The sequence below is a fragment of the Miscanthus floridulus genome, chromosome 8, assembly GCF_019320115.1.
Source record: "Miscanthus floridulus cultivar M001 chromosome 8, ASM1932011v1, whole genome shotgun sequence".
Classification (NCBI taxonomy): Eukaryota; Viridiplantae; Streptophyta; class Magnoliopsida; order Poales; family Poaceae; genus Miscanthus; species Miscanthus floridulus.
In genome coordinates this window covers 48786209-48807834 of record NC_089587.1, presented here as the reverse complement: position 1 = coordinate 48807834, position 21626 = coordinate 48786209, and the positions used below count along the sequence as shown (strand labels likewise).

The 21626-nt window shown below is 44.2% G+C and overlaps 1 protein-coding gene across 1 annotated transcript; it reads left to right on the top strand.

Annotated features, from left to right (window-relative positions):
- Positions 1-15876: 15876 nt before the first annotated feature.
- Positions 15877-21260, top strand: LOC136476321 (uncharacterized membrane protein At1g16860-like). The gene is made up of 5 exons (XM_066474103.1): positions 15877-16058; positions 17648-18614; positions 20157-20312; positions 20427-20638; positions 20730-21260. Exons 2-5 carry the CDS (start codon positions 17739-17741, stop codon positions 20920-20922), a joined length of 1437 nt encoding a protein of 478 aa, XP_066330200.1. The 5' UTR covers positions 15877-16058; positions 17648-17738; the 3' UTR covers positions 20923-21260.
- Positions 21261-21626: the final 366 nt, after the last annotated feature.

The following is a 21626-nucleotide window of genomic DNA, read 5'->3' as shown; positions in this document are numbered from 1 at the left end:
AATGGCCGGTTGGGGGTTGTATTTATAAGCCCCACTGAGAAAGTAGCCATTGGGGACGAAGTCCCGCTTTTCTGCTACTTACCGGATGCTGGAGTCATCCTGATCGGACGCGTCCAGTTGTCCTGATCGTTGGAGCCACGATCCACTAATCGGGCGCTACCAGCGTCCGGTCACATGCCACCAGATGTGTTCGGTCGCATTTTTGTCGCTCTGGAACCTCTCTATACTCGACCAGACTCTACTGTCCTATGTCCGGTCGATCTGCCACCAGTGTCTGGTCTAGCGTCTGGTCACGCCTGTTGCTGAGCCTCTTGATCGGAGCATCCGGTCACTTTCCTCCAACGTCCGGTCACCTTTGTGAGCTCATTTCTTCGCGATCTTGCGTACGGCTTGGTTCCTATCTTCGTGCTTGGACTTTGCTTGATATCTTGGGTCTTCTCTTATGCTTCTAAGGTCTTGCTTATGGTGTTGATCATCGAATCATCACGTTGCCTTTGTCCAAGTCACGTCTTGCATCCTATTGAACTACAAAACAATCACTTGCAAATTCATTAGTCGAATTTGGTTGTGTTGGTCATCAAACACCAAAATCCAAAGTAAATGGGCCAAGGGTCCATTTTCCTTACAATCTCTCCCTTTTTGGTGATTGATGACAACACGACCAAAGCAAGCAAATAATAAAAATTTGTAATTTTAAAATTTATCTACTTGCTAGGATGCAATGCAAGGGGCAAGGTTATGTGATGCTAAAAGATACTACTCGTAAGACTAAAAGATACTACATAAAAACTTATCTTGCCCCCTTGCAAATGTCCCATGTGGCATTATGGATTTAAGCCTTGCTTCCTACAAATTCTCCCCATTACATAGGCAATCCATAATCCACTATCCTCCCTTTCTAGGACTATTAGCACTTGTAAATTATTAATGCTTGCTTTTGGTCCTCTAAATTGTCCCCCTTTGGAATCAAACACCAAAAAGGAAGACATTAGTAGCATAAGGGAGGGTCAAACTTTGTGATCCTTTGTGTGTAGAGTGGAATAGGTCACAAAATTTGACTCTCACGTTATATAGATTAAGCTCCCCCTAAATATATGCAAACATATGGTAGAAAGCAAGGCATATGCATATTTGGTAAATTATTGCTCGAGGGAATTTAATCTATATAATGCATGGAGAAAGCATATAAATATCAAAATGAAATCAACATGATGATATCGGTTTAGAAATACCATATGTGGAAACCAATTTGATTTCTACCACTTGCAATAGGTGGTAGATATTTGAAGTATGATGCTTAACTCTGGAGACTCTATTTTCCTTGCAATGAGACTACTACACACATGATAAACTTGAAAAGGTGTTAGTCTCAAGGCATCCAACTTGTAGAGTAACCTCCCCCTAAATTTGTGCACACAAGTATGGAATACTTATAGGAAACATGCCCATTGATTTTAGAATAAAAAATACCACTTGAAAGATGACATCACATGAATGTGTGAATCATTTTTGAAGATGATATTCGGGAGAAATTATCTACAATTTGGACTTTGGCACATATTAGATGAACAATCAAAAGACAAACTATGTGCCGTGCTCCTAAACAATTTTAAACCATGTAGGTTTGCTCCAAGGGTTAAGAATGAAACCGAGCAAGCCTACTATAAGATATACCTAGTGTATGCATGACAAAAGATATAAGCATGCAAATGCAAACATAGGCATGAAAAGTAACTAGATGCTTAAAGGTACCAATTTGTAAGAAATGCCACTTGTAGGAAAAGCAAATTGATACTACTGGAAGAAAATTGAATCTAGTTATCTAACATGGGAAGGGGAATTTGGGTCCATAGTATTCACTAACCCACTTGGCAACGATTTTGTCCATCATGATGCTCCCCATGAAATGCATCCATACTTTTTCCAAGTCTCCAAATTCCCCTAAGTCCAACGGACTTCTCACTTCCCTTTCGGGATCCAAACCTTCTTGGTGCTCTTCATGTTGGAGATGATTTCCTTTGGCACCCAAAAGCATTTGACACCATTGATGGCTTGCTTGTTCACTTTGATTGCCACCACCTTGTCATGTTTCTTCTTCTTCAAAAGATAAGGTGTGGAGGCCTTCTTGTCCATCTTGTTGGTGTAGCTGTTGGAGAGCTTGCTTGTTTGCTTCTTCTCTTTCTTCTTTTCTCCTCCCCCATTCTTCACCTTGCACTCATAGGACTTGTGACCTTCCTTGTGGCACATGTAGCAAACCACAGTTTGTCCTTCATCAAGCTTCTTCACTCCCTTGACAGTGTTATCTTGAAGAAGTTGGGCTTGCTTCATCTTGCCTTTCACTTGAGTCAAGTCCTTAGTGAGGCGAGCTACTTCTTGCTTGAGTTGCTCATTCTCCTTTGCAACCTCTTGTGTGCATGTATCTACAACAACTTTCTCAACACAAACTCGGTTGTACAAGGATGAGTCTAAACATAAATCATTATAAGAAGTAGAGGCATCCTTTTTAGACAAGTTAAAGATAGAACTTTTCTTTTTAGATGCCTTGGAGGGGGTTATACTAACAGCTTCAAGATTAGCAACTTTATTAGTTAGCTCATCATATTGTTTGCATATAGTTTCCATTTTAGCAAGCAAACTTTTATAAGCATCTTGTGAGCTAGTTAACTTTCCTTTTAATTTTTCATTTTTCTTTACAAGTTGCTCATCATTGATTGTGCATGCATTTGTTGTTGCACTAGCCTTAAGTTGCTCAATTTTAGTAGATAGTTCAACATTGAGATTAGCAAAGTTCTCATATTGTTCAAGCAAAGTTTTGTATGCTTCTTGTGAACTATTTAGCTTTTCTTTTAATTTTTCAAGCTTCTTTTGTTGACTAGAGCAAACTTTAGCATAATTAAGATTTTGTTGCACAATTTCATCATAAGAAGGCATTCCATCATCACTATCACTCTCACCAGAAGATGAGCTTTCGTTACCTCATGCCATAAGGCACACACGAGAAGAGCTTGATGATGAGTGCTTGCGCCCTCGCCTCTTGTGATGGTGTTCTTCTTCACTTGAAGAATCATCCCATGACCTTATTGATGTGAGGGCTTGGTTCTTGTATGCCTTCTTCGTTGTCTTGGGTGTGGGCTTGTTTGGACAAGCTTCCACAAAGTGCCCCAACTCACCACATCCATAGCATCCTCTCTTTCTTTGCTCATTTCTTTGATTGGTAAAAATGAGATCTTGGATTTAGGTGGGCACACCCTTGACATTGAGCCCTTGGATCATCTTCTCCACCTTGTTGATTAGTTTGATTGATTCTTCATCAAGGTCGAAGGTGGAGGAGGAAGATTGATCATCTTTAATTGAATCATCATCATCGCCATCGTCCTCATATTCTTCTTCATCTTCACTTGAGGAGCTTGAGCTTGTCTCAACTTGCTTGCCCTTCATCTGCTTTTTCTCGCTACATGCGAGAGCTTTGCCTTTGCTTGATGAAGAGGCTTCTTCTTGACCCATCTTGCGTGACATTTCAAATGCCACTATCTTGCCAATGACTATGGCCGAGGTCATGGTGCTCAAGTCCTCCATGTTGTGAAGGATGGTGATGATGCTTGCATATTTCTTTTGTGGTAGCACAAAGATGATCTTCCTCATGATGTCCGCATCATCTAGCTTTGTTAGTCCTATTGAATGGAGCTCATTGATAATTAGATTCAAATGAGAATACATATCATGAACAAGCTCATCATCATTCATTGTAAAGGAATCATAATTTTGTTTAGCTAGACAATGTTTTTGCTCATGGACATTAGATGTGCCGTCATGGAGCTCTTGGAGTTTTAACCAAATTTCATGTGCCATATTTAAAGTGAACACTTGGTTAAATACGTCCATACTAAATGATTCAAACAAGCAATTTTTAGCTCTAGCATTGAAATGAATTTTCTTTTCTTCACTCTTCGTGGGTTTATCGGGATTCTTAATGGTTTTTATCCCATCATGAGTGACTCTCAAATACCCAAATCAATCGCCTCAAGGTAGTAAGCCATTCTAGCTTTATAATAGGGGAAGTTAGTGCCATCAAAGTGCGGAGGCCTAGATGTATCCATCCCAACCACTCTAAAAAGCGTCGGCTCAACGGCGGTTAAGCCAAAGGTCCAAATTGAGCCAATCGGCTCTGATACCAATTGAAGGGACTATGACGCCTAAGAGGGGGGTGAATTAGGCAACTAAAAAATTCTAACTCACAACTATGGCCTCTTTTTCTAACCATAGCAAAACCTATGCAAAAGATAAATTATCTAAATGTGCAACTATGATTTTGCTAGTATGTTGCTATCTCTACCGTAAAAGGAGTAATGCAATCAATGTAAATGTAGAAGCTAAATAGTAAGGTAGAGATATGCAAACTCCCATCGATGACTCTGGTATTTTTACCAAGGTATTGAGAAGCGCGCAAGCTTCCCCCTAGTCCTTGTTGGAGCCCCTCGTAAGGAATCCCTCGCAAGGGCCAAGCTCCCGGTCGGGTAACTCTGTGGATAGCCTCGGGCCTTCCCCATGCGCAAGTGGGTCTCCGACGTGCCTTCCAGCAAGCGTCTCCTAGATGCTCCCTGCCAACTTCACTATCAAGCTTCTAGCTAAAACATCGTGGACCTTGTTCTCTTCGGTACACGGTGGCGGCCACACCACAAACACGGTTGGTGTGATCTCGCAAGACTACATGCCCCTCCAATGTACAACAATTGTGCGCTCAAGCACCGAGTGGTAAGAGGTATGCAAACCTTACTAAACACTAGGCCTAAACCTAGAGCAAGCGCATAAGCGGTGGTCTAATCAACCTAAGCACTTCACAAAGCACCTACGCTAATCACCTAATGAATCACTAAGCACTATACAAGTGGAGATCACTAAAATGGTGTATCAACACCCTTGATATGTTTCCTTAGCTCCACACCTCTCAAATGGCCGGTTGGGGGTTGTATTTATAAGCCCCACTGAGAAAGTAGCCATTGGGGACAAAGTCCCACTTTTCTGCTACTGACCGAATGCTGGAGTCATCTTGATCAGATGTGTTCGGTCATCCTGACCATTGGAGCTACGATCCACTGATCAAATGCTGCCAGCGTCCGATCACATGCGACCGGACACGTCCGGTCGCATTTTTGCTGCTCTAGAACCTCTCTGTACTCGATCGAACTCTACTATCCTACATCCGATCGATCTACCGCCAGTGTCCGGTCCAGTGTCCGGTCACGCCTATTGCCGAGCCTCTTGATCGGAGCGTCCAGTCACTTTCCTCCAGCGTCCGGTCCAGCGTCCGGTCATCTCTGTGAGCTCGTTTCTTCGTGATCTTACGTATGGCTTGGTTCTATCTTTGTGCTTGTACTTTGCTTCAAATTTTGGGTCTTCTCTTGTGCTTTTAAGGTCTTGCTTATGGTGTTGATCATCGAATCATCATGTTGCCTTCGTCCAAGTCACGTCTTGCATCCTATTGAACTATAAAACAATCACTTGCAAATTTATTAGTCCAATTTGGTTGTGTTGGTCATCAAACACCAAAATCCAAAGTAAATTGGCCAAGGGTCCATTTTCCTTACACATATGTATGCATATATTTAGGGGGAGCTTAATCTATATAATGTGAGAGTCAAATTTTGTGATCTACTTCACTCTAAACTTTGTCCCCAACGGCTACTTTCTTAGTGGGGCTTATAAATACAACCTCCAACCGGCCATTTGAGAGGTGTGGAGCTGAGGAAACATATCAAAGGTGTTAATACACCATTTTAGTGATCTCTACTTGCATAGTGCTTAGTGATTCATTAGGAGATTAGCGTAGATGCTTTGCGAAGTGCTTAGGTTGATTAGACCACCGCTTATGCGCTTGCTCTAGGTTTAGGCCTAGTGTTTAGTGAGGTTTGCATACCTCTTACCACTCGGTGCTTGAGCGTACCATTGTTGTACATCGGAGGGGCATGTAGTCTTGTGAGATCACACCAACCATGTTTGTGGTGTGGCCGCCACCGTGTACCGAAGAGAACAAGGTCCATGGCATTTTGGTCGGAAGCTTGATAGTGAAGACGTCGGGGAGCATTTGGGAGAGGCTTGTCGAAAGGCACATCGGAGACCCACTTGCGTGTGGGAAGGCCTGAGGCTATCCACGGAGTTACCCGACCAGGAGCTTGGCCCTTGCGAGGGATTCCTTACGAGGGGCTCCAACGAGGACTAGGGGGAAGCTTGCGTGCTTCTTAATACCTCGGTAAAAATACCAGAGTCATCGATGGGAGTTTGCATATCTCTACCTTGCTCTTTAGCTTCCATATTTACATTGATTATATTACTCCTTTTTGCGGTAGAGATAACAACACTAGCAAAACCGTAGTTGCACATTTAGATAGTTTATCTTTTGCATAGGTTTTGCTAGGGTTTAAAAAAGAGGCCATAGTTTAGAGTTGAACTTTTAAGTTGCCTAATTCACCCCCCCCCCCTCTTAGGCGTCACGGTCCCCCTTTCAGTGATGAAGGTGGACATGTGTTGATAATGATCAAGCTCAACTTGGAAAAAAAGAAAGAGAAAAACAAAAACCGAGATGATCAAGACAAAGGTATAAGATATGTTTTTGTTTTGGCACTTAAGACACCATAGAGGGTGTAAGTGCACTTAGGATCGATAGTTGTACTATAAAGAGGGGAAATCTTTAGCTAAACAGTTTATCAAGTGCCACTAGGTGACATGACTCATGCATTGCATTTAGGAACCTAGTGTGCTAACTTTGACCCTTATAATATGCTTTGAAAAAATGCTAACACACGTGCACACAAGTTCTACACTTTGTGGTTAGCAAGTTGAAAGCAAGGGTGAAGTAGTTGTGGACTTAGAAAAAGAAAAGGAGGAAGAAGTCCATGGCCAGACGCTGGCCACGGGGTGACCCGACTCACCTTGGGCGTGTCCGATCATTTATAGGCGAGACAATGCGGCTGGCCGAGAGCTCAAGGCAGCGACCGGACGCATGCTTGGTTTGACCTGCGCGTTTGGTCATCTTCTAGATGGCGATGGTTCCACACAATCGGATGCGTAAGCCCTGAGTCAGGTGCGTGCTGATGTACGGTGATGTTAGCCTCGTGGGCAAGCTATGAGAGGCACATTGGACCAAACATTGGGGCACATCAGGTCAATGAAATGTAGCTCAAAAACCTCTCTAGAAATGATCAGACTCGGCTTCGCACAATAGAGGAGCACGTTTGATCGAACTTTAACTTAGGCACTGACCGTCTAGTTACCATTGAGATCGAATTGTATTCGAAGCGGTGACACATGGCATGATTCACACGACCGAACGCTGGCGCGGGCGCGTCCGGTCAACTCGACCGGTGGTTCGGTCAGTACGTAGGGCACCCCTCGTTGGCTCTAACGACTCTATTCGTTTGGTAAATAGTGTTTGGCTAGCTCCGAGGCAACTCTCTTGGCATTTTGACATACTTGACATCCTTGTGAGCCTAAGAAAACACCTCCCACTCATCTCTATCAATGATTCATCATCATAGTGAGATTGGGAGTGCTTCCAAGTATATTTGCTTGAGTGATTGTATCTATTGGCACTTGGGGATCATTGTGGCTGCGGATTTCTTATTTCTCTTGGTGGTTGCCACCACCTAGATGGCTTGGACCAGCAGAGGAGCTTCGGTATGAGTTGGTGATTGTTTGTGGCCAGCTCCGATGATTGTGAGGGGTCTTGTGCCTTCCCCGGTGGAGAGCCGAAAGGTAACTCTAGTGGATTGCTTGTGTCATTGAGTTACCACACTTGTGGGTAGGTTCTTGCAGTGTTCAATTGTGTGGACAAGGTCCGTGCAACACCTCTTAGCCACTGAACCACCAAGTGTTGGTCGACACAACGGGGACTAGCGTGCCGGCAAGCGCGTGAACCTCGGGAGAAAAATTGATTGTCTCTTGCCCTTTGGTAGTCTTCCGATGATTGAATTGGTATTTATCTTGTGATTGGTTCACTCCTCTACGCGGCGGTATAATCACCTTACTTACTCATTTATATTCCCGCAAACTAGTTGTAGTAAGCTCTTTAGTGTAGCTAGAATTGAGAGCTTGCTTTGTATCTTAAGTTCATCTAGTGGATCTCTTTAGTGTAGCAAGTTTGAGAGCTCTTAGTGAGTAGCAACTTAGCTCTTATGTGTGCCTAGTGATTATAGCAACTAGAATTGTTTGAATAGGTGGCTTACAACCCTAGTAGAGCTAGAGCAAAATTGTATTATGCCGTTTGTCATACTAATCAAATTGCTCTAATGATCTTATAGATTTTTAAATAGGCTATTCACCCCCCCCCTCGAGGGGCACGCAGTATTCGACCATTGCTACCGAGCCTGGCTCAGCGGGGCAGCATGCAGCCCACATGGATGCCCCCTCACTCAGTTTTAGTGGCCCAGGCTAGGAAATCAGGAAACCAAACAAGGACAAGGCTTAGCCTGGCTTAGTTAAACCTAGCAACCAAATAAGTTGAACTACATCCACACATCCTAGCTTATTTGGGCCTACATCTGGCTCTCAGCCAGACCAGCCCTGGAGCAGGCTACCAAACATACCCTATGTTATGGAAGCAATAAAATTATCTTGCTGGTCGAATCTATGTGAGTTTTTAGAGCTACTTGTGAACACAGTTGTGGGGGAAATAGAAGCTATACAAGAATGCGCATAGCGTAAATATCTAGCTAAATATAATATTGTTGGCTAGCCTCTGGTGTTGTCTGTGTTAGACTAATCTCACCAAGAACTAAATTGAGATCAATGTGGTCCTCGTGTACTCTACCACCTTGTTCCCTTCATCTTCCACATCCTTTGCCGCCTCGTTGGCGGCCGTGCGGTTGCCCTAACAGTTTGTCATTTTCCTCCGCCAAAATCCCTCTTCGTCTATTATTTGTGCAAAAGTTAGGAGGATTAAATAATGAAGAAACTGAGGACTAATGGACTATCTAATAATTATCATAGCCTCCTACGCCCTCATGCATGCAAGACCTAGTATATCTTTGCCAAATCAGCTGCCAACATGGCATTTTTTTTGTCTACGTGTCGTGACCATGAGAAATTATGCACCCACAGGCCAAGTTATTGAGCTCATATGTACATTTAGAGAGATGATGTAACTAGCTAAGTGCACCCACGTGCTAAGTTTATGTACTATTTGCGCACGAGGGACATGGGAGACCTAAGCTCGAGATTAGGCTTGATAGGAAAGCTGTAAAATATAAAGATGAAAAAAATACAAGCTATTGTCACGTCTCATATAAGACTTAGTCACACCAAAGAAAAAGGTGTGACTCTGATGCATCATCCGCTTTCACGTTACTCAGTCACACTATCATGACCAGCATGGCCTGACTTCTTACGGTAATACCATGTATAGACACTACCGGAGGTGGTTTCTTTGGCGAGTGCCTGAGGCACTCAGCAAAGGCTGATATACACTCAGCAAAGCCTTTGCCGAGTGTTACACTCAGCAAAGGGCGCTCGGTAAATAGTTTATCGGCAAAGACCTCTTTGCCGAGTGCACTTTATCGGACACTCGGCAAAGAAAAGTGGCTATGACGGCGAGCGCCACCGTGACGGTGGCTTTGCCGAGTGTCAAGGTCAAGCACTCGGCAAAGGTACCCGCTTTGCCGAGCGCCGTTGACTTAGACACTCAGCAAAGGTGGCCACTATGCCGAGTGCCGCCGACAAGACACTCGGCAAACAGACGACCTTTGCCAAGTGCCTGGCCCGTGACACTCGGCAAAGCATGTTCCTAGGTAGTCACTTTGCCGAGTGTCATGGCCATTGCACTCGGCAAAGTGACTAAAAATAGTCTTTTTATTTGTTTTTTACATCCCATCCAAACAAACAGAAGATATATATAACAAACATCACCAACATCACATATATATCATCAACAGCACATATATATCACCAACACCACATATATATCACAAACATCACATATATATCACAAACGTCACATGTCTCACAATATATCACAAATAAGTTCACAAGTAATCCAAGTGCTCCATCATCTTCAACCACAATTGCAAATAGAAGTACCATTAACAACCACAAGTATCATCACTGATTTGGTGAAGGATTCGCTGAAGCATAAGGATCGTTCGATGCCGCCGATTGATTCTGAACAAAGAAGAAGAGATTGCATGTGTGAGACAAGATAAATATATACCATACATGAAAACTTTCATACTCCACCAGGTTTGACCGTAAGCATGAACATACAAACTAAAATATTTATACTCATAGGAGTAGAATATTGAGGATGTGGAGGTGGAGGTGGAGCGAATAGCGAAGGTGGCGGAACTACACCCGTAGCGGCGCCAAGACTTTGCATGTACTGAAGAATCTCCGCCATCCTCCGCTACTCGGCCTCCTGCTCGGCCTCCACCCTCTCCATCTTCACCTGCATCTGCTCCCGTATCCTCCTCTCATGTTCCAGCTAGGCCTACAATATATTCACCCCAATATTACAATAATGCAAAGGAAAGGTATGAAAACCCCAATGAACGATGAATAAACCAGGAATAACCACGAGTGCCTCCACCCGATGGTGTGAAGTGTCCTGCCAAGGTCATATGGCCGGGCTCCTACTCATGCTGCTTGCTCAAATCTGGGATAGACTAGGAGTAGCGGCCGAGTCGATTGCGTCATCGCCAATCCAGTACCACCCATGCTTCTTGCCTCCTCCCACCCTCATGACGACTTCTCCATCAAGGTCCTCGGTGCTTGGATCATACTATGGCCCATGGACCTCCCTTGCCATCGATGTGTACTCACTGAGACGGTTGTGGACAGTCGCATTGTTGTACGCCTCGGGCCTGTCCTCTAGGTTGTAGTCGACGTCGGACGTCGCCTTGCCCTTGTGGGCCATAGCAAATGCCTTGAAGATGGAACAAGGCTGGCCACCATGTGACGCCGACTGCGAGAAAAACATCAAGATGATTAGAAATCATGCAGAATTGAGCGTTACAATAAATAAATAAATTCACGTACCCATGTTTCTATGTATCCGCTAAGGCTACGGCTACCTTGATGGTGTGCTACACCTAGCATCATCAAACGCCGCTCCTGGCACAAGTTGTGTGTCTCCTCCCACTCGCATGAGCACCACTTGTCCACCATATGTTCCTAGCACTGGGGATGCATGGCACACCAATAAGGAATCATCTATAGGCCATCAAGTACATGACATATCAGAAGATGAAATTAAGCCTACTTAATCTCAAAATGAATCAGTATTAATATTCTGTATTTACCTATAGGTACTGGTCCCGGGTGAGCGTCATGCTCCTTGCATCCCTTTTGGTGACCTTCATTCCAAGGACGGTCCCATGGTAAGTTATGACGGCCTAGATGCACGCCTCGTACTGGGCATGGGAACTTCCTATGAACACACCAGGCGCAGAATATCCCATACGCTAGGAAGTCATGCAGTGAGTAGTGGTACCAAACATGCATTTTGAAGTTTTTCTTTGTAGCTCGGTCGTATGTCCATACCCCTTCCTCCCAAGCATGGACTAATTCATCAATCACAGGCTCCAAGAACACACCCATATTATTCTCCGGGTGTCCAGGAATTATCAACAACAATAATACGTTCTGTCGTTGAAAGCATACGCCGGGGGGGAGATTGAGGGGGATAATGAACACGGGATAACATGTGTATGGGACAGCCATCATTCCATAAGGATTGAACCCATCTATTGCTAGCGCAACACATGCATTATGAGCCTCTTAAGCTTTCTCATGATGAATGCCATCAAAGTCGGTCCATGCTTCACCATCGGATGCATATACCATCCTATCAGGATTGTATCATTTGCCATTTTTGTGCCATGTCATCTGTTTTACGGATTCCACGGTCATGTGTTGCCGTTGGATCCTCGGTATGAATGGAAGGTGTCTTAGGATTATCACAGGAATATCAAGCTACCTCTTCTGGCCATCACCAGAATCTACCTCTAGGAATCTAGAGGATTTACACTTTGGACAGTACTTTGCTTCCACATATTCTTTCCTAAATAGGACGCACCCCTTTGGGCAAGCATGTATCTGCTCATACAGCATCTTAAGTGCACGAAGGAGTTTCTGTGACTCATGCATGCTCTTTGGTAGAAGGTGACCCTCTTGAAGCAGGCTGCCAATAACTGTCAACATACCATCGAAGGCGTCTCAACTCAGGCTATACTAGGACTTTAACGCCATTATGCGTCCAATGGCATCCAGTTGCAAAACCTTTGTCTGGCCATGAAGGGGTTTCTATGCTGCGACAAACATGTTGTAGAACGCCTTTGCGGTTGCCTCTGGCTCCTCCTCCATATGTCCTTCAGCGAACTGTGCCTCGTGATAGTCATTTAACATGTCTGCTACCCCGGCATCATCATCATAATCCTCGACGCGTGGTCTCACCACCTCCTCTCTCATACGATAGGCTTCACCATGGTAGACCCACCGGGTATAGTCTGTCGTAAATCCATTCTTCCAAAGATGTTCCCCCCATGACCTTCTTCGTTTGTCTTTTCCTGTTTGCACATTTGCTGCAGGGACAACAAATTTTACTCGCTCCTTTAGCAGCCACGCCAAATGCCCATTCCAAGAAAGCATCGGTCTTGTCGATCCATGTACATTCACTCATGGTCCTCCATCCTCTAACATATATAGCGACGAGTAATATAAACATCAACTGCATCTACATGACGTTCCTACTATCTAATAGGTGAGGATAGGTCCTAATCCCATGCGAGGATCCATAGATGAGGTTAGTTTCCATGCTCTACTCCTATCTGAGACAGAATTTCGATAGCACCTCTCCGTTGTTCTCCAAATATATGTCCTGCTAGGGAGAGTGTGTATCCAGAGAACAAAAGGGAGATGATGCTGAAACTCTATCTCAGATCAGAGCAGACCATGGAAACTAACCCCACCTATGTATCCATGGGCTATCCAAAAAACGTGGACAATTCAAAATAGATACGATTTTAGATATGAAAATTCTACATATTTCCAACCGTATCTCTTTCGAATGGGAGACGCCTAACTAGGTTACGTGATCTACGACCATGATACGGAAAGAGGGGTTATACCTAGAGTGGCGATGGAGTCAGGCTAGCGGGGCCGTGGTGGGTCGGTGCAGTGGCGAGGCGACGCGGTGCAGGTAGACCCGCAGCGGCGAGGAAGGTGATCGGGGTCACCGAGGTACTCCGACTCCACTCCAACGGGCTCTTCTCTGAAAAAAAAGAAACATAAAACTATCAATATAAAATTTCGGCGACACCTCCCCTGCACGGTGAGGTTTTCAAAACCTGCAAGAAAACCAACGGCACGATGGCCGACATGCACATATATATGAATGACACGATGGCCGACATGCACAAAATTATGTAAGGAACAAGTAGCAACGTAATCAGGATAAGCAAGGATTAGGGATTACAAATTCAGGATCTGTATCCCATTACTAATATATTCCATAAGCTATATTAATTTATGACAAACATCAATCCATGCATCCACAATCCATCCATGCTAAACCTCATATTTGCAGCTATGCACCATAACCAGCGTCTACGAAGGCACCCTAACCAGGACATCTTAATCTACTCATGCATCCACATCCATCAAGTAGAGACGACATAGGGGCTCACCACTGCAGAATGGCGACCGAGATGGCCGGATACGGGTCGCTGCTGCTGATGGCTACGCCGCACCATGGCGGCGTTGCTACGGCGCCGCTGCAGAAGCGCGCGAGGGCCAAGGCGTCGTTGCTTCGACAGCCACTTTCTCTTCCTCCTTCTTCCTCCTCTCCTCTTCCTCCTCTCTTTCTCCTCCTCTAGCGGCGCGGCGTGGGGGACGGCGCTGGCATGGGCGTGCGGGCAGCGGCGGCGTGGGCGTGGGCGGGGGCGAGGCCGGTGCTGGCGCGTGCACGCGGGCGAGCGTGGGCGCCTAAGCGAGCGGCGCTGCGCTAGGGCACGGGCGCGGGTGTCAGCGGCGCTGGCACGTGCGTGTGTGCGGGCCGGCCCAGCCGACGGGGTTAAGTCCTCCCTTTGCCGAGTGCCCCCGATCTGGCACTCGGCAAAGGTTTTTTTTAATTTTTTTTACTTCTTTGCCGAGTGTCACCTGGCCTGGCACTCGGCAAAGAGGGTTTTTTTTTTAAAAAAAATCTTTGCCGAGTGGCCCCGATCTGGCACTCGGCAAAGTATTTTTAAATTTTTTAAAATTCTTTATCGAGTACCAACCGGGCTGGCACTCGGCAAAGAGGGGTTTTTTAAAAAGTTTTAAAAATCTTTGCCGAGTGTCAGCTGTCCCGACGCTCGGCAGTGTCAGCTGTCCTGACGCTCGGCAAAGAGTCTTCTCTGTCAAGTGTCATTTTTTGACACTCGGCAAATCATATTTTTTCACTTTTGACCTTCAAATTTTTTTTGCAGTCCTCATACAATACCTGGTATTCTATGTTTCAATGTGGCATATTTCTCGGACTTTTTCTATATTTCTTTAATTTATTTTATTTAATTGAATTTTCTTGGATAATTCAAATTATAACTGCTAGTCCTTCGAATAATGAAAAAATGAATGGAAAAATGATATTCATGTTATTTAATATAATGTGAGGCCGTATCCAGGAACAGACCATCAATTTTGAATTCTTGTTCACAAAATATGACCACGAACTTATGGTCGAGTTGTTTTTAAATTCTATAAAAAGCAAACGAAGTCCAAAAATCATAAAACTTGTCAAGATATCAAGATATCATATGTGAAGGCTGTGATAAAAAAAATTGAGGAGGTTTCGCACGAGTTTGTCACGTACGATGCTTACCACCTCGTCGGCCTCTTCACGAAATCATGAAACTTCTTCGGAGATTCTTCGGTTTGCAAGCATCGTACGTCACAACTTACGCGAAAGATTCTCAATTTTTTATCACAACCTCCACATATGATATCATGACATCTTGATAAATTTTATGATTTTCGGACTTCGTTTGCTTTTTATAGAATTTAAAAACAACTCGACCGCAAGTTCGTGGTCATGTTTCTTGAACAAGATGTTCAAAATTGGTAGTTTGTTCCTGGATACGGCATCGCATTATACTAAATAATATGAATATTATTTTTTCATTCATTTTTTCATTGTTCGAATGACTAGCAGTTATAATTTGAATTATCCAAGAAAATTCAATTAAATGAAATAAATTAAAGAAATATAGAAAAAGTTCAAGAAATGTGCCACATTGGAACATGGAGTACTAGGTATTGTATGAGAACTGCAGAAAAAGTCTAGAGGTCAAAAGTGAAAAAAAAATATGGTTTACCGAGTGTCAAAAAATAACACTCGGCAAAGGAGCCTCTTTGCCGAGTGTCAGGATAAGACACTCGGCAAAGGATTAACGATGCCTGCCGGCCGTTAACGTAGACGGCCCTTTTGCTGAATGTTCTAGTTTGCCGAGTGCCGAGCCGTCCTAACACTCGGCAAACCACCCCTTTACCGAGTGTTATTGTTTGCCGACCACTTCTTTGCCGAGTGCCAGTTGTTTATCGAGTGCTTTCTCTCTGGCACTCGGCAAACAATTTCTTTGCTGAGTGTCCAATAAAAAACACTCGATAAAGTTTAGGACACTCGACAAAGAAGCCAGGCAGGGAGACGTGTCTTCCGTTAGCGTGGCCGTTCAAATCACACTATTGTAACGTGATTATATATTTGTCATGATATAAGTGTATTAAAGTGTCCAAAAGAGCTACTTACTGAAATTATAGTACACCACGTGTTTTTGTTTTTTAAAAATAGATTTTTTGTGTTAAAAATATCCTTAGCTTGGTACGAGTAGTTAACCACTCGCTAGCAAGCCCCTCCGGCCCTGACCTGCATTTTGTTCTCTCGTCTCCCTAGCCTACGCGGTCGCTCACTTCTTCTCTCTCTCGCCTCCCGTTCCCCCCGCGTGCGCTCTCTCCCTCCCTCTCTTGTGAAGAGTGAGGTCGTTGTCAGGCCCTTCGCCAGCTCTTCTCCGGGCCCTTCGCCGGCGACGAGCACCCACCAGGTACGCCTACCGCTTCTCATCCCCTAACTAAAGCTATCTGCATTCGGATCTGATCTAGTTATAAGTGTAGTACGCATCTAGTGTTTTCCTACTAACTTCGATTTTCCTTTACTGGTCCGCCCCTCGTTATGTGACTGGATCTGGTGCTGGTTTTCGGATCTGGGAATGGTGCCATTGCTTCGTCTGCGTGGGGTGTGATTCCTCTCATGGCGGGGCTGGCGAGATTGTTCATCTCTGTTCAGTTCGTGCGTAGGATTTGTGCTACTTCTAATTTGCTCGTAGATTTTTTTTTTAGCTCCGGGTTGGTGCTGAAGCATAGTGAAATCGGGCTTTGTGCGAGTTGTACAATTTTTTTTGAGAGAGGTGGTGGGGCCCTGATTGCGGGCTGTAGGTTGTGCATGTGCTGGCGCTATTGCTTCATGTTGAAATTATGTTGGCATGTACCTGTCAAGTTCTTTGCCGAAGCTTTAAGCTATACTCGTGATCTGATGGTATCGGTGGCGTGGTGGTTGTTTAATCCGCTGCCCGTACTGGTCGATATCATTTGGTAGGCACAGTTTGCTCTTACGTGGGATGCACTTTGTGACGCTGATGTAACCGTCGCTATCAGTTTTTTTTCTTGGGGTATTTAGTTCTTTGACTGTGGTCAGGATCGCTATGTCGCCGCCTCCACAAATTCTGCCTGTTTTGAGGCGTTTGTCTGTACTCTTTAGCTCTTTAGGTTATTTTGGTCCGAAATGGGTCTTACTTTATCGCAATGATGCGCGTTACACTATATACGTTGCTGAAACCTGAAATGGTGCTGCCAAAGCAACAGGTTTACCTCAGCGAGTGTTTGCTGTGTCTACTTGTGTTTGGGCTATATTTTGTTCCATGGAATTAAGTTTTTGCAGTTCGGGTGCGTAACCCTGACAGTTGTGTTTAGCTAACACACATGCACACACCCCTTTTCCTATTGTTAGCCTAGTTAACCCCACCTAACTTAGCCAGACAGTATTTAGCCAAAGCAGCAAAGCTTATTTAAGATAATCCAGCTTGTCGTAACCCGGAGCTAAATGCAGAGGATTTCAGCATGAGAATCTTCAATTTGCCTGCGCACAAACAGAAGCGCTACTCTGCTAATGCTAAGTATTTGCTCTTTGTTATAAACATGGTAACATTTTAGTCTAGCTGCTCTATATAGTTTCTATTTCCTAATCAGTGGGAACGTGTTTTGTAAGTATTTGTGCCAGCCAGTTTTACGTTACTATGTAAATGCTAATGCTAACACCCATCGCTTTACGTTACTATTGTAACTGGTAACGCCCATCGATTAGTTAATTTATACTTATTGAACCATCTCTGCTGTGCAATCAGCTGATTTGCACCTTGCATTGCATTGTAGAACACTATGAAAAGCTTCTTCCTCTATGATCGCTTTGATTCTTGCAAATCTTTGTCAGGGTGATACTTTTGTTCTCAACCTTTTTTTCTGTGCTGTTTGTTTTAAAGCTGTTCCATCTGGATGTCATCTGCTGAATCTGTTGCGCATACCCTTTTCTTTTCAAGATTAGTGATATGATCAAGTGTCTCTTGTTTTCATCTTTCAGTTGCTGATGCAAGGCTTTCACAAGTTTAACAGTCTCACTTGACGCAAAAGCAACACAATCAATCTAAAGGTTTAGACAGTCATTTCAGAGCATGGGTTCACGGTTTCCATCCCACCAGCTAAGCAATGGCTTGTATGTCTCGGGCCGACCTGAGCAACCTAAAGAGAAGGCTCCAGTCATTTGCTCCTCGGCTATGCCATACACTGGTGGGGACATAAAGAAATCTGGAGAGCTTGGAAAGATGTTTGATCTCCACAGAAAATCTGGTCCATTGGGTAATCAACCTTCAAGGAATACTTCCTTCGGTGGTGCTGCCAACAACTCTGGACCAGTTTCTAATGCTGTCGGTCGCTCCAACTACTCTGGTTCTATTTCGTCTGCAGTTCCTGGTACTGGAGGATCTTCTAGAACAAAATCTAATTCTGGACCTCTCAATAAGCATGGAGAACCAACAAAGAGGTCATCTGGCCCCCAATCTGGTGGAGTAACCGCAATGGCCCGTCAGAACTCTGGCCCTCTGCCTCCTGTGCTACCTACAACTGGGCTAATCACATCAGGTCCTATCACCTCTGGTCAGTTGAATTCATCTGGTGCTCAACGGAAAGTATCAGGCCCTCTTGATTCTAGTGTATCAATGAAGATGCGTACCACCTCTTTTGCACACAACCCAGCTGTCACAAATCTCAATGTGGGAGATGGTTACTCGATTAAGGGCAGCATTCCGACCACAATAATCTGGCTGGTCGCGTTGCTCTTTTTGGTTGGGTTCGTAGCTGGTGGCTTCATTCTCGCTGCTATTCATAATCCGATCTTGCTTATAGTTGTGGTGGTGATATTTGGTTTTGTTGCTGCACTGGTGACCTGGAACATCTGCTGGGGAACAAAAGGTGTGATCGGGTTTATCAGTCGCTATCCTGATGCAGACCTTAGAACCGCAAAAGATGGAGAGTATGTGAAGGTTACTGGGGTATGTGACTGATCTCTTTGTTGTAATGTACTAATGTTATTCAGTTATTCTTTGTATTAATCCTCTAGTGTTTTCTATGCACTTCTGCTGTTATCTTATGTTTGTATGCTTATGTTAGAATTTATCCTCAAAGTAAACTGTTTCTAGGTAGCATTGCACAAATAAATTCTACATAATCTGATGAGTCTGGTAATCTTTTTGCATTTGCATTTCTGGCTGGTTCTGTTGCACCATGCTTCTAAACTGCCTGCTAACTATATTTTGATGTAATTTCACTGCCTTTTTCAACACTAAGTATTTTGATATAGGTATAAGGTAAATTATGTACACTGTACAGGTATTACACTTCAGGTAGGTTTCATTTTTTTTTAAAGATAATTTTGAGGTTACCAGGAACATACAAGGGGATATCCCTTGGTGTATGTTGTTCGCTGATGATGTAGTGTTAATGGACGAAAGCTAGGCGGGAGTAAATAGGAAACTAGAGTTATGGCGGCAGACCCTTGAGTCTAAAGGTTTTAGATTGAGCAGAACTAAAACCGAATACATGAGATGCGACTTTGGCGGAGTTGTACAGGAGGAGGGAGATGTGAGTTTGGAAGGTCAAGTAGTGCCTAAGAAGGATACCTTTTGGTATCTGGGATCGATGCTACAGAGGGATGGAGATATTGATGCGGACGTTAGCCATAGAATTAAAACAGGGTGGATCAAGTGGCGACAAGAAGTGGCGACAAGCTTCTGACATTCTCTGTGACAAGAGGGTACCACAAAAGCTAAAAGGCAAGTTCTATAGAATGGCGATTAGACCGGCTATGTTGTATGGAGCAGAATGTTGGCCTACAAAGATTCGACATGTTCAACAACTGAGTGTTGCAGAAATGCGTATGTTGCGATGGATTTACGGTCAAACAAGAATGGACCGAGTTCGGAACGATGATATACGTGATCGCCTAGAGGTAGCACCAATTGAAGAAAAGCTTGTCCAACATCGGTTGAGGTGGTTTGGCCATGTCCAAAGGAGACCTCCAGAGGCACCAGTGCATTGTGGAGTCCTAAGCCAAGCTAATAATATGAGGAGAGGTAGAGGAAGACCGAAATTGACATGGGGGGAGGCAATAAAAAGAGATTTGAAAGCTTGGGATATACCTAGAGATCTATGTTTGAATAGGAGTATTTGGAAAGCAGCTATTGAAGTGCCTGAACCATGACTTGGGGCTCTTGGTGGGTTTCAACTCTAGCGTACCCCAACTTGCTTGGGACTGAAAGCCTATGTTGTTGTTGTTGTTGTGATAATTTGGATGCAGAGAACACAGAAAATTTACTTCACTCAAGCAGGTTTTATGGCTGTCAGTAAGAAAATAACCTTATTTATACTAAATATCGCTCCCCATACATGGACTAGTAAATGATGTAGCTTCATGTTATGAGTTTTCCCATGCAGTGATTTTTCTACTTATAGTTAAAGACATTGGCTTTAAGCACCAGCATTTTTGTGTATCATTAACAACAGCTAGTCCTCACCTAGTATACTGAACTTTGCAGGTTGTTACATGTGGAAATCTGCCCCTTGAGTCCTCATTCCAACGGGTGCCGCGATGTGTTTACACTTCAACTTGCTTGTATGAGTATAGGGGTTGGGATTCAAAAGCTGCTAACACTACGCATCACCGATTTACTTGGGGTCTCAGGTCAATGGAGGTGAGTTTGGTTGAAATACAAGCATGTCATGGAAGAATGCCTGACTCTTGCAATGCAGCTCTTTTCACCTTAATCATTTCTCTGGTTTGTTTTCTTCCTGTGCAATATTGGCAGCGACATGCAGTGGACTTCTACATCTCTGATTTCCAGTCTGGACTGCGAGCATTAGTCAGGACAGGATCTGGTGCACGTGTAACCCCATATGTGGACGAATCTGTTGTTATTGACATAAACCCAGACAACAAGGACATGTCGCCTGAATTCCTGAGGTGGCTCCGTGGAAGGAATCTCTCGAGTGATGATCGGATTATGCGCCTTAAAGAAGGGTACTCTTTCTTCCTTCATTTGCTTTCTCCTAGGCACAGCTTATTTTGTGATTACTATCAATTCCATTTGACACGGCCATTGGGGCTGCAGATATATCAAGGAGGGCAGCACTGTGAGTGTGATGGGTGTTGTTCAAAGGAATGAGAACGTGCTGATGATCGTTCCTCCAGCTGAACCCATCTCCACTGGCTGCCAATGGGCCAAGTGCATCCTCCCGGCCAGCCTCGAGGGCCTGGTCCTGAGATGCGAAGACACATCTGACCTGGATGTGATACCAGTCTAGCTAGAGGGATTGGTTCTGGCGATCCTCTGGTGCGGAGAAAGAGAGAAAAAAAAAGATGCCTTGACTTTTGATTTGGTTTCTGTGGGTTGTTAGGGTTGAAAGAATGTGCAAATGCAGGGTGTGATTATGGGCTAAGTACAATCTCAGTGGTCGGTCAGTTACCTGGAGCTTGGTCGTATAGTATATTATATTGTAATTTTCTCTTCTCTTTTTTTGGTTGAGCCATGGATGGTGCTTGTAACAAGGATGGCTTGCTGTCAGTATTACCTGCCTTACCATGGAGCCTGTTTGGAGATTCAGTGGTTTCCAGTTCATATTATGTTCCTGTTTTTGTTGTAGGGTTCCAGCAATGCCTTGAAACCTGCAATTTCCTTTTTTTTGTACCCAGATCTCCATAGAAATCGCTAACCTGCACATGGCAGGTATATTTCCGATGGTGAGAAGTCAGTGTAATTGATTGAATCCTATCCGTGTTGATGTGTTTACGCAGCTTACCAGGGACAAGAATCTATTGCCGTGGGTTTGTTGAGATGCTGCTCACATGGTGTTACATGTACGTAGGCTATATGGTAGCCGCGCATCTGCAAATGACGCGTTTGGTGTGTGTAAAGTGAAGGGGGTATGGGTATTTGCCCGATTCGTTTCATCCCTCTCCATTTTGACAGGGCACAAGCACGATCGTCACATCTCACATCCATACCGAC

What these genes read in the sequence shown, in the direction of transcription:
- LOC136476321 (XM_066474103.1), top strand. Translation starts at nt 17,739, where the DNA reads ATGGGTTCACGGTTTCCATCCCACCAGCTAAGCAATGGCTTGTATGTC. An exon ending in GGGGTCTCAGGTCAATGGAG is followed by an intron (nt 20,313 to 20,426) that starts GTGAGTTTGGTT and finishes CAATATTGGCAG; the next exon opens with CGACATGCAGTGGACTTCTA. An exon ending in ATTATGCGCCTTAAAGAAGG is followed by an intron (nt 20,639 to 20,729) that starts GTACTCTTTCTT and finishes TTGGGGCTGCAG; the next exon opens with ATATATCAAGGAGGGCAGCA.